We start from the raw sequence: 13376 nt of genomic DNA, 5'->3' as shown, positions 1-13376 counted from the left end.
GTTAGTTCTCTGTGGGTAGACAACACATCTGCTGTTGCTATTTAATCCTCTTATCTTTTAGCACAATGGCCAGCACATAGTAGGTGTATAATATTTGTTTAAAATGAATTAATGAAGTTAAAATATAAAGAACAGGATGGTCTTTTTCTTGGCTTATGGTACTGGCCAGTGGAACCTGTGCAACAGAATAGCTGAGAGTGTCAAAGCTGGAACTACACAAAAGCGGACTCTGCATTAAGGAAGTCGAGATCTCATTAGCCAAAAAACCTCAAACATTTATTCTCTAATGATATTTGAGTTCTACAGAAATGAGAGAAACCCATTTTATTTATTTTTTATTTAGGTAATCTATTTCCAAAGTGATAGCTTTAGTGATGTAGCTTATTTAAAGATATGGTTACAGAAACTATTATCAAAGTTTGTAAGATACTCATTTTAAACAATTACATACTTTATTCCTCAATAGATTTATTCTCATGTAAAATTTCCCCTGAAATCTTGACTGTATACCTTGTACATACAGGGTTAGGGAAACACATTTAATATAGTCACTAGCACTTATAAAAATGGCAATACAGACATAACATTTGTAGAACATTTATTTCCTTAAAATAATAAGTTTTTATGCTTACTGCTGTGTCATCAAAGAGGTTGAGTAAAGAAATAAGAAAGGCTCGTCTGTGCTGGCGGTTTCCACGGATCATGGAGTAAAGGTGTGAGCACAAAGCACTGGAGGACTCATCTTGTCTGAAACCCCTCACAGGATCCTTTAGGCACGTGTTGATTGCCTGTTGTACCTGATAAGACATCTTCATACCAGCCACTGCCTTCATCTGAAATCAATAAAAGCCTCATTTTTGCCAGAGAAATTAAGAAAGTCAAGTTAAAAATATACTTTGAACATTACATTTGGAGGCTAAATTCATTATTTAGTTTTCTTATTTAAAACGATAAAATCAGAGAATGAATAGCTGAAAGGAAGATTAGTGATCACCTATTCTAACTCCTTCATTTTATAAAAGAGAAAACTGAGATAAGAGTTGTTGCTGTCAAGATCAAACAAGTACGGTCTTGGACCCATGCTTGCTGGTTTTTAGTCTAGCATGCTTATCTCTAATTCTCCATCATAGAGTTATTTCTAAATCAGAGCAAACATTATGGAGAACAAACTTACTTGCATATACTAGTCAAAGAATTTTATGAATGGGAAATGGACATTTACCAAAGAAATAGTTTATTTAAGAAAGATGCTTAAATTTAGGTTATACAATTTAAAAATACATACATGAATGAATCCAGCATATTTTTTGTCTATTTCGACAAGCTGCTGATCAGCCTTGTTCCGCATAGCAGGTTCTGGATCTGTGCCCATAGCAATTAAATATGGTACACACTGGAAATAAAAATAAAGAATTTATAAGACATCAGAGTAGTAAAACTATATATCTCAACATATGTCAAAACTTGTATATCTGGGATATACGAATTTAACTTTACAGACCTTCCTATAAAAGCTATGTTTTCATGTTCTCTTAAAAATGAGCTTTCTCTACTTTTAGTTCAAAATAAGAAAGCATCAGCAAAAATACTGATATGATGAAATTCTGACCAACTTTACTGTGAAGTTAAGGCTCTTCACATATAAAGCACTCACACACTCAGAATATCTGTTTAAGATTATGATAAATACTCCAAATGTACACACCAATTTTTTAAGCTTAAATTTGCTATATAAAGATAATGTGGTAATTTGTTTTCCGTACTCAAAGCTAAGGAAATTTTATTTTATTTTTCCACAAAGTTGATTTCAGACGTGGCTTTAAGGATCAAATAGTTGGTAATAGTCATATTCACTATATTTCTTTCTTTTTTTTTTTTTGACAGGCAGAGTGGACAGTGAGAGAGAGAGACAGAGAGAAAGGTCTTCCTTTTGCCGTTGGTTCACCCTCCAATGGCCGCCGTGGTTGGCGCGCTGGGGCCGGCGCACCGTGCTGATCTGAAGCCAGGAGCCAGGTGCTTATCCTGGTCTCCCATGGGGTACAGGGCCCAAGCACTTGGGCCATCCTCCACTGCACTCCCTGGCCACAGCAGGGAGCTGGCCTGGAAGAGGGGCAACCGGACAGAATCCGGTGCCCCGACCGGGACTAGAACCTGGTGTGCCGGTGCCGCAAGGTGGAGGATTAGCCTAGTGAGCCGCGGCGCCGGCCATATTCACTATATTTCTAAAGTCAAGAAACACCATTACTATGTTGAATGAATCTGAATCAAATAGCAATGAGAAGGTCATAATAGCTACCAGAAACATTAAATATAGATATAGATGTGGCACTAAATGAAAGAAGTTATCATGGATTAAATCCTGGATCATGAAATAAAAAAGCATATCTCACCTAACAATATCTGAAAAGACTTTACAGTAGATAATACTATATCCATATTAAATTCCTTAGATTTGATGACTGTATCATGGTTTTGTAAGACAATGTCCTTGTTCTTAGAAAATATATGCTGAAGTGTTTACAGGTAAAGAATCCTATTATTTGAAACTTATAATGAAATAAAATGATTCAAAAAGTATATAAAGATATAAACGTGGCAAAAGTTAACAAATGGTTAATATAGGTATACAAAGTATAAAGGAAATCAAGAACTACACCTGTAATTTCTTTGTGAGTGGGAAATTTTTTAAAGAGCAGCTATGATAATACCAAGCACCAAGTAAGAGGAGCCTTAAGTATCTCAAAAAAGTGAGAGTTTCAACACTGTAATAAGCAGTCTTAATGATAACCTGAATTGTGAGATAGGTTAAATACTTATTAACATGCTTTATCTCATGAAACAGGAAAGAACACAGTCATCTTTTAATATGGCTCATTTTAGAGAAAGTTTCATGAAAAACAGCCAAGTACAGATTTTTAAAGGTAAAGACTGGTTATTTAATAATTTCAGTTTTACATTCTATGTTATTCTCCTGATCATGAACTATACGAGCATTGGCTGCCAATTCTCAGTAATGCTGTCCCAAAAACTATTTTTTTTAACTTATTATTTCATTTATTTGAAATACACAGAGAGAGAAACAGAGAAATCTTCCATCTGCTAGTTCATTCCTCAAATGCATACAAGTGTCAGGGCTAGGACAGGTCAAAGCCAGGAGCCAAGAACTCCATCTGAGTCTCTTACATGGATGGCAGGGGAGCAAGTACTTGTGCTATCATTCATTGCCTCAGGGTATGCATTAGCCAGAAGCTAGAAGTAGAGCTGGGCCTTGACCCCAGGGATTCCATTATGGTATATAGGCATCCCAACTGCTAGGTCAAATGCCTGCCCCACTAATATGATTTTATACATTATTCTGTTCTCTTATCAATGCTCTGAAATATTGAGTAGCTGATATCTCCAAAGTAGACATGAGAAAATGGAGATCAGATTATATACCTTACTCCTCTGTGGACTAAAACTCCACCCTGTTGAACAGATTAGTCTTAAACCCAGTTCATTCCTGACATTATATATCATTGGTTCTCAGGGATAAGAGTAAATATGGATGGAAACAAATTTGTCATTTCTATTTTGAAAATTTACTTGAGTATGTATGTTCTACGTATATTCTAAAAATTGGAAGTTTATTTGGTAGAGACTACATTAGGGACATAGAAGTATGGATATTTTTCAGTAATAACAATATAAAGGAATCCTTTAAGAATTTAGCACAAATTAAAGATTAAGAGGAGTAAGGAACTACTTATTCTTTACGCAATGTCGTAAAATGATGATGTGACTCTTGCATTAAGTGCTGCTGCTACAAAACATGCTTACCTGAACTGGATGAATAAGACCTTGGTTTAGAGTCAATGCAATGACATTCAGGGCAAAGTGGCGTACACTTGACTGGGTGTGAAAAAAGGCCTCAAGCACCTGTTTGAGGTAAAGTTGCATGATGGAACTACTCATCCCTGAGGAAACATCACCCATTTCTTTTAAGTCTTCCTGTTTTGCAACTTTTTTCCCTACAAAAATAAAGAGTTAATACATACATAACACATACATATTAAAACAAGAGCATGTATACTAACTTTATTAGGTACTCCCAAAATAGATCACGATTAAAAAAAAAAAATCACAAAATATTATAGCTAGTGTTCTCCCACAAATTATTTAATTTTTTAAAAAATTATTATTTATCTGAAAGAGTTAGAGAGAGAGGTAGACACAGAGAGAGATGGGGGCGGAGGGCTTCCATCTACTGGTTCACTTCCCAAATGGCCACAAGAGTCAGAGCTGAGCCAATCAGAAGCCAGGGGCTTCCTCCAGGTCTCACACATGGGTGCATGTGCTCAAGGACTTGGACCATCCTCTGCTGTCTTTCCAGGTGCATCAGCAGGGAGCTGGATTGGAAGTGGAGCAGCCGGGACTCAAACTGGTGCCTACATGGGATGCCGGCACTGAAGGCTGTGACTTTAACCTGTTGTGCCATAGCACTGGCCCCTCTTTCATAATTTGAATTTTTTTTCACTTGTTTGAAAGTGGAAAGAGAGAGAGACCGACAGAGACCGAGAGATGGCTCTTTCTTCTGCTGGTTCACTCCCCAAATGCAATAACAGCTGGGGCTTGGCCAGGCCAAGCCAGGAGCTACGATTCAATCCAGGTCTCCTTTGTGGCAGGGACCCAAATACTTTGGCCTTTCAACTGCTGCCTTCCAGGGTATGTATCAGCAGGAATGTGAAATTGGAAGCAGAGCTGAAACTCAAACACACTCTTATATGGTGTGAGGACATCCCAAGTGAAGTCTTAATCACTAAGGGCAAACACTTGCTTTCTCACCGGAGCAGTGACATTTTCTCTTGTCTATGTCAGGAGGCTCTTTTGAGACCCCCTCTTCTTTCAAAAAGTTAATGTTTACACACACACACTTAACTGAATTTTTCATCTAATCCATAAGGAAATTTAGATAACGAAATTAAAGCAAACGAGTCAGAGTATCATACTGCAGAGGTGCTGTGAAATTTTATATATACTTGCACTTACAGTCTCTATCTGCCTGCTGCATACGGGTATCCTCTTCTTGTAGATAGGTCTGGAGGTTTTTCAACACTTGTATTTTTAAATTTACTGAGGAGTTTTTATCAGACAAAATATTATTATACAGATTCTTCACTTCTTGCTCAAACATTAGGCTTGGATGCTGAATAAAGGCAAATCCTAAAGAGATGAAAAAAACTTCATATATTTATATTAAAAATTAAATACAACATCTAATGAAAATGTTGATAAATTACATAAAGAGCTCCTTATTTCAAAAAACAAAAACTTAAAATTACTGGAAGAATATGCTGGTGGCCTTACCTAGAGAAGTATTAGAGCAGGTACTTCTTTCCCAATGAATTAAAAACAAGAAATTGCATTTCAAAGGAGAATTTCACAAGGAAGAAACCTTGAGGAGGGAGCAGGGCCTAGTGGCTAGGGGAGTGGATTAGGAGTCAGGAGTCTTGGGTTCTATTCCTGGCTCCACCACTGACTTGTAGTGTAACCTTGGGAGAGTCACATAATCTCTCTGTGCCTCAATTCTCCATCTGTAAAATGGGGACAATAACATTTACCACCCACCTACCTCAAAGGGATGCTTTCAGGATTTAAGATATTAATGTTTGCAAACATTTTTCAGATCCCTAACAGAAGATACTACATTGACGTTAATTTTTTTAAATGTAAACATATCCATTTTATGAAATAGAATAATTCTAAAATAAACTAGAGTTCAAATTATCTTCCATTTCTTTTTCATATGGCCTTATAACTTATGAGGCCATAATGCTGAATTCCATAACCATTAATTGTAAAGTATTATTATCCATGTTTACTTATTTTTATATATATAAAATGATTTGAGAAAAAAAGTAAAGATTCTCAATGATGGTATTTTTGGTATCAGACAACAAACTAACAGCATAGAGTGATCAAATAACTAGCCCAAGGTCACACAAGATTAACTATGGCCCAGGCAAGCTGTCTTTTTTAAAATGATCTAGAGGCATTATTTTCTGGGAAATGTTGCTTCTTTAGATAAAAATTCATTTATTATTCATTCTCTAGTTAGCTGTAACACTATTAATTTTGCCCCTTCATATATATAATAACTGAATATTTAAAAGTATATATACGTTGGCTTGAAGATAATCCTGTACCACTGTGACTTTCTAGCAAACTATGTCTGAATTCTTACTATATTTTCTCTAAGTAATTTTCTGAAAGGTATGGAGAAGAAATAAGATGGTAAGATTTAAATTCACTTACAGATACTATAAACATGATTTAATGAGGGATGAGTAACTCAGTATCTTTCACTATTCATCTTTGTTTAAAAAAATACAAATGACCACCCATGCAGATTAACTGTAAATCTTGAAAATGTTTCCAAAACAAAATTTCCAATTAAATTACTAACTTTATAGGATAGCTTTATGTGTACCTGACCAAAACAACAAAACCCCGAAACATGGACAGGTTGTTCCTCTTGGTCTTTTTATAAAAAGTTCATTCAATTCGGATACTTAAATGCTATCCCTCTGCCCATTTTCCCACACTCTAACTCTTTTTCAGATAATCCATATAGGCGAATGTGTTCAATATGTTTTTTACTATATCAATGCACCTGTAAAAATATGGAATAGGTATACATCCAAACTGTCCCTTTGGGTGGGTTTCTATATAAATAAATATGTATATAGTAAATATATCTATATAATATATAATATAATATATAATATGTATTATATAATAAATACTATCTATATGTTTCTATATAAATAAAAGTCTTGTGTAGACTGCTCACTATTTTAACTTGAAATGGCATGTAATAATAATGCTTTGCATGAAAAAGAACAATTTAAAAAATATGCAAACAATACACAAATCCTTCTACCTCATCTTCCTTTATCAAAGTGCTTTTTTTCTTAAGATACCCTATGAAGTAGGGGTAGGATAGAGTATTGTTATCTCTATTTGCTAATGAAGAACTGATGAACAGAGAAGTTAAGTGGCTTGCTCAAGGTCACCTAGAGAGTTATTGGCTGAGCCAAGAATGGAATCTAGATATTTTAACCCCTAGTCCTCTGTCCTACTGTCAAGAGAAACATATTTAAACATTAACAATTTATTCTAACAATATTTACAAATTTGCTCCACCCCTTAAAGACTTAAAAAGCTATAAAAAAATTTAGACCTAACTTACCTAGACCAATGATAGCTTTTGTTTGTACTTCTTCATCTGAATGTTTTGTAAAATACATTAACAGCTCAAGTACTTTATCTTTTATGTTAACCTAAGAAGGGAAAGGGAAAGACCACAATGAAGTATTTAAGAATAAAAATTTATATCAACTTCCAAATATATAGGGAAAAAACCCCAACACCTTAAACAGAATGAGAACTTCCATATGTGAACTTTACCAAAAAATAAATCATCAGTCCATTTATCTTAGAACAGTGGCAATCAAATTATCACTCTGTGAAGTTTGTAAATCAATGCATTACTCCCTTCACTGAGAAATCGAAAAACATGTCAGCTGTTTAAGCAGTAAACCTACTTGTTACAAAGCTGATATAACTGATGGTGAAAAGTTCACATTCTGTCACAAACCACAAATGGTTGATGGATCAGCATCAAGTTCAAGAACCACACTTTCAGTAGCAATGTTTTCAGAATTCTCACTAAACCAGACTATAAAAAAATGCTGTATCAATGTAGGTCATTGTAGTCATTCTTACCTCATCAGGCTATAAAATTCTATGTTTTACAGAATACAAAGTAATATTATAATCTTTACCTTACTATTGCCTTTAAAATCTTCCAAATCAAAATCAAAATGCCGACATAGTGCTCCAACAGTGAAAAGAGATCTTAGAAGTGCTGGTTTGTTTGTTAGGAGTGAAGTATTATTTGGGTCTTCTTGATGCTGACTTTTTAATTTTGAAATGGCACCTAAAGCAGATTAAGTAATATTTACTTGTAATAAATCCTTTAGCCTTGAATTATTATGTTCAAACAGGTAATATCAATGAATTACAATTATTTTACCTAAGTATTTAATATATCTAGAATTATAACAATGAAAAAATTAAGTTTTACCTTATAGCAGATAGAAAATTTACTAACCTTTACCTATGAGGAGATACATTTCTTTTTTTTTTTATTTTTTTATTTTTATTTTTTTGACAGGCAGAGTGGACAGTGAGAGAGAGACAGAGAGAAAGGTCTTCCTTTTGCCATTGGTTCACCCTCCAATGGCCGCCGCGGTAGGCGTGCTGCGGCCGGCGCACCGTGCTGATCCAATGGCAGGAGCCAGGTGCTTATCCTGGTCTCCCATGGGGTGCAGGGCCCAAGCACTTGGGCCATCCTCCACTGCACTCCCTGGCCACAGCAGAGAGCTGGCCTGGAAGAGGGGCAACCAGGACAGAATCCGGTGCCCCGACCAGGACTAGAACCCGGTGTGCCGGCGCCACAAGGCGGAGGATTAGCCTAGTGAGCCGCGGCGCCGGCCCGAGGAGATACATTTCTAAAGTAATGATAGTGGACTCTTTAATACAAAATATACTTGAGATCTGCTTCTGATAGTGGACCAAGGAGGACAATCATATCATTTCAATTCCCTTGATGTTACATTTTGTTGTATGTATACGTTAAAAATAAATAATTTTAAAGTCTGGGCATTGAACTTACCATAGTATCTATTAAAACAGGCCCACACGAATTTAAAATTTTGTGTCACTTTATTTACAACAGCCCCAAGACAGCTCACACAATGTTGCACTACCTAAAATATATAAATATGTTATAATTTGATAAAAGTTAAAGACAAACATAAAAATGCACTACTCCAAAATTTTAATATTTGATTTAAAAGCATAAAAATATAAAGACATAGAAATTTAATTCTGACATATAATATTTTAAAAGTTACTTGCAAATTATATACTAATCAACACAAAGATGGTCAACCAAATACTTACAGTCATGCCATATTTGATGATAAGCTTCATGAGATCTTCTTCAATAGTGGCAAGGAAGGTTTCACTTGGATGCTCCATCAGTGGTACCACTAGTTCTAGGATTTTTGCAACATTGCAGATAACCATGAAATCATTTTGTGTCTGAAAGGACAAAATTACTGCTTTATGAATATCTAAAATCTAAAAATAAACTATACATGTACAGCTTTATGCATTTATGGGTAGAGGTGGGGCATTATATGTTGTTTGTTTTAAAACAAGGTATTAGAAGGGCCACCATCATGGTACAGCAGGTTAAGCTGCCACTTGGAACACAGGCATCCCATGTTGGAATGCTGGTTCAAGTCCAGGCTACTCTGCTTCCATTCCAGCTTCCTGAAGATGCCCCAAGGATGTGGACCTCTGCCACCCACACTGGAGACCAGGATGGAGGTGCTGATTCCTGACTTCAGCCTGACCCAGATCTGGCTGTTGCAGCTAGTTAGGGAATGAACCAGCTGATGGAAGATCTGTCTCTGCCTCTCCCTCTCTCATTGTCACTCTGCCTTTCAAGCAAACAAATCTTTAAAAAATTAAAAAGATAAAGCATATATATAATTAAAAAACATTAGAAAACTGCTTTTCTTAAAGGTATGAAGGAAAGAGCACCAGGCAGTGTATAAGGTATCTGGATTCCAGTTCTCCCACAAACTTACTATATGAAAGTGAGGTCCCTGAATCACAATGCTAGTTGTTTTTTTGTTTTTTTTTTCCCATAAAGTATACTATGAGTCAATTCTAAACAATTTGATCTGAGAATTTCAGAAAGCCTGGTACTTTTTAAGATTAGCATATTTCAAACTTGGATATAATGAAGTAGTTGCTCAGATATGGTTGAGTATGCCCCCATCCAGAGGTATTTGACAATGTCAGGAGATATTTTTGGTTGTTACAATGGAAATTGTTGGTGGAGACCGGATACAATGGACTTGTAGTGGATAAAGACCAGGGTGCTAGCTGTTAAATAAGTCTGTGGTTAAACATTCTACAATGTACAAAACAGTCCCTAACAACAAAGAAAAATCCATTCCTAAGTACAAATAATGCTGAGGTTGAGAAACTCTGCGTTAAACATTTTTTATGATACAAATGTAGACTCTGAAAACTAGGCATAAGATCTAAATTTTTTTGAAAGATTTAGAGAGAGAGAAAGAGAGAGAGAAAAAGAGAGAGAGGGAGAGATTGATTGATTGACTGAGATCTTCCATCCACTGGTTCACTCCTCAGATGGCTGCAATGGCCAGGACTGATTTAGGTGGAAGCCAGGAGACTGGAGCTTCATTCAGGTCTCTCACATAGGTGGCAGGGGCCCATAAACTTGGGCCATCTTCTGCAGTTTTTTCCAGGCCATTAGCTGGGAGCTGGATAAGAAGGGGAGCAGCCAGGACACAAACCAGGGCCCAAACGGGATGCAGGTGTCGCAGGTGTCAGCTTTACCCTCTATGCCACAATACTGGCCCTGTATTTTAAATTTAAACATATTTTCTTTGAGTAAAAAAACTAAGCATGCTTTAAAAAATAGGTAGAACATTAAAAATACCACAACGAAACAGAAAGGTACTAAAAACAGTCCTTTTCCTACACATACCCTGACCAGCCAGTTCCTTTCACCGAACGCAAGCAGTTACTATTTTTTTTTTTGGTAGAATAAGGCTTTCAATGTATGTTTTTAGTCTACCAAGACACCTGCCATTTCACATTTTTAGCAACATAATCATGGATACTTATTTTGGACTTTTAAAATTTATTTCACTGGTGAAAAAACTTTTCTACCTCATTTCCATTCATCCATTCAGAGTCCCAACAGTATTAAATAAATATGTAAAGGATTTAGTCTTCAGAATATGAATAAAAAGGCCTATAATTCAAAGATAAAATGGGAAAGTGATATGAAGATGTAAAGTGAATTCACAGAAAAAGCCCACTTAGTTAACATCATGAAAGGATGCTCAACTTGGAAGTGAGAAACTGAAGCAACAAAATCAATCCTTTATACCTGTTAGACTGGAAAAGAGTATACAGATAACAACATCAACTGTTATCATATACAGCTTTCCAAGAAAGCAATAGAATACGTCCAGCAGCAAAGTGGCAAGATCTACTCAAAACCCAAACCAAAAACCCATTTGGAGCAAATCCATTCCTCCAAAGCCAGCTTGGTGCAATAAAAGCACCAGTGTAAAAGGTAAATGAATAGGAAGCTTATTAAGGAACTGTTTGTACTGCAAATCAATAGGAAACAATGCAGCGGCCAGTGCTGTGGCATAGCAGGCTAAGCTTCCACCTGCAGAGGCCAGAATCCCACATGGGTGCTGGCTCTTTTCTGGGCTGCTCCTCTTCTGATCCAGCTCCCTGCTAATGTGCCCGGGAAAGCAGTGGAAGATGGTCTCTGCAATCATGTGGGAGACCTGGAAAAAGCTCCTGGCTCCTGGCTTTGGATCACCTCAGCCATCTGGGGAGTGAACAAGCAGATGGAAGACCTCTCTGTCTCTCTCTGTAGCTCTACCTCTCAAATAAAATCTTAAAAAAAAAAAAAAAAAAAAGGAAGCAATGCAAATGTCTGCTAAATACAGAAATGATTAAATAGAATAGAATAGAGTAGGTAATAAACCCATTTAAAAGAATAGGGCCAGCACTGTCGATTAGCAGGTAAAGCTGCCACCTGCTGGGCCGGCATTCCCATATAAATGCAGTCCTGGCTGCTCCACTTCCCTTCCAACTCTCTGCTATGGCCTGGGAAAGCAGTGGAAGATGGCCCAAGTATGTGGGCTCCTCCACCCGTGTGGGGGACCCAAAAGAAGCTTGAGGTTTCTGGCTTAGGATTGGCTCAACTTTGGCAGTTGCAGCCGTTTGGAGAATAAACCAGTGGATGGAATCTCTCTCTCTCTGCCTCTCTGTAACTCTTTCAAATAAATGAAACTTTAAAAAAAGAATGACTTAACTATATATTAGGTGATGTGAGATTAGTAAATATGCCTTAAAATATGTATATCTCACTTCAAAAAAACTAGTTAACCATTTATATATGTTTGTCCATAATTACAGTATGGAAGGATATACTAGGCTGTTTATCCTGACAGGAGTTGGAATAAAGATGGGAACACCATATAAAAGCAAAAATAAAAACAAAAATTTTTAAAAAGTTCATTATGTATGAGATAAATTTATATAAGTTCGTGTGTATATGATATACACAAAGCCTTAAAAGTGATCTTGCTTTAAAAAAAAATACTGATTTGGTGGCCGGCGCCGCGGCTCACTAGGCTAATCCTCCGCCTTGCGGCGCCGGTACACCGGGTTCTAGTCCCGGTCGGGGCACCGGATTCTGTCCCGGTTGCCCCTCTTCCAGGCCAGCTCTCTGCTGTGGCCAGGGAGTGCAGTGGAGGATGGCCCAAGTGCTTGGGCCCTGCACCCCATGGGAGACCAGGATAAGTACCTGGCTCCTGCCATCGGATCAGCACGGTGCACTGGCCGCAGCGCGCCAACCGCGGTGGCCATTAGAGGGTGAACCAATGGAAAAGGAAGACCTCTCTCTCTCTCTGTCCACTCTGCCTGTCCAAAAAAAAAAAAAAACTGATTTGGGGGCAGGCATTTGGCTCAGTGGTTAACGTGCCACTTGGAACATCTGCATTCCATACTGGAGTGCTGGGTTCAAATCTTGGCTGTTTCTGATTTCAGCATCTTGTTAATGTGCACTTTGGGAGGCAACAGGTGATAGCTCAAGGGATACATGTGTCCCTGCCACTCATGTGGGAGACCTGTACAAATTCCAGGCTCCTGGCTTCCACATGGACCTGCCCTAGCTGATGTGGGCACTTAGTGAGTGAACCAGCAGAAGGAAGATCTCAGTCTGCCTGTCTCTCTCTCTCCCTCTCAAATAAATAATAATAATAAAAAAATTGGCTCAAATATCATGTAAGGGTTGTTTATATAGATTATAATATAATCCAGACCCTGGTGGCAAACAGACATTGTGCCAAAGTCTAGTTTTGGAGCTGGTTAGCAATCTGCCAATGGTCAAGTTATTTTCTCTGAGCGTTAGTTTCATATGTAAAACTGAAATAATAATAGCATCAATTCATGAAGTGAGATAATGCTTGAAGACATTCTTGACAGTGCTTGGTGTTGTTCTCAACAAGTATTAGCAATTTTTCTTTAATAAAGATTTATTTGAAAAATAGTTACAGAAAAGAGAGGGAGAGGTAGAGCTTCCTGGTTCATTCCCCAAATGGCTGCAAGGGCAGGGGCTGGTATCAGGCAGAAGCCAGGAGCTTCTTCTGGATTTTCCACATGCGTGCAGGGGTCCAAGCACTTGGGCCATCCTCTCT

The 13376-nt window shown here is 37.3% G+C and overlaps 1 protein-coding gene across 8 annotated transcripts in view; it reads right to left on the bottom strand.

The window, feature by feature from the left end:
* NIPBL (NIPBL cohesin loading factor) overlaps nt 1-13376 on the bottom strand; it is a 227934-nt gene that overhangs the window by 12997 nt on the left and 201561 nt on the right. For 6 of the 8 annotated variants that reach the window (XM_062212605.1, XM_062212607.1, XM_062212612.1 and 3 more), the window contains 8 exons: nt 9010-9150; nt 8720-8813; nt 7827-7981; nt 7232-7322; nt 5029-5220; nt 3820-4010; nt 1286-1393; nt 633-833 (listed from right to left, as the gene is read on the bottom strand). In XM_062212605.1, coding sequence (XP_062068589.1) covers nt 633-833; nt 1286-1393; nt 3820-4010; nt 5029-5220; nt 7232-7322; nt 7827-7981; nt 8720-8813; nt 9010-9150 — 1173 coding nt within the window. Of the gene's footprint in view, nt 1-632; nt 834-1285; nt 1394-3819; nt 4011-5028; nt 5221-5445; nt 5574-7231; nt 7323-7826; nt 7982-8719; nt 8814-9009; nt 9151-13376 lie in introns of those variants that run through there. The other 2 variants (XM_062212606.1, XM_062212613.1) reach the window with 2 other exon arrangements.

Source organism: Lepus europaeus, chromosome 15 (genome assembly GCF_033115175.1).
Source record: "Lepus europaeus isolate LE1 chromosome 15, mLepTim1.pri, whole genome shotgun sequence".
Classification (NCBI taxonomy): Eukaryota; Metazoa; Chordata; class Mammalia; order Lagomorpha; family Leporidae; genus Lepus; species Lepus europaeus.
This window is presented reverse-complemented; position numbering and strand designations above follow the sequence as displayed.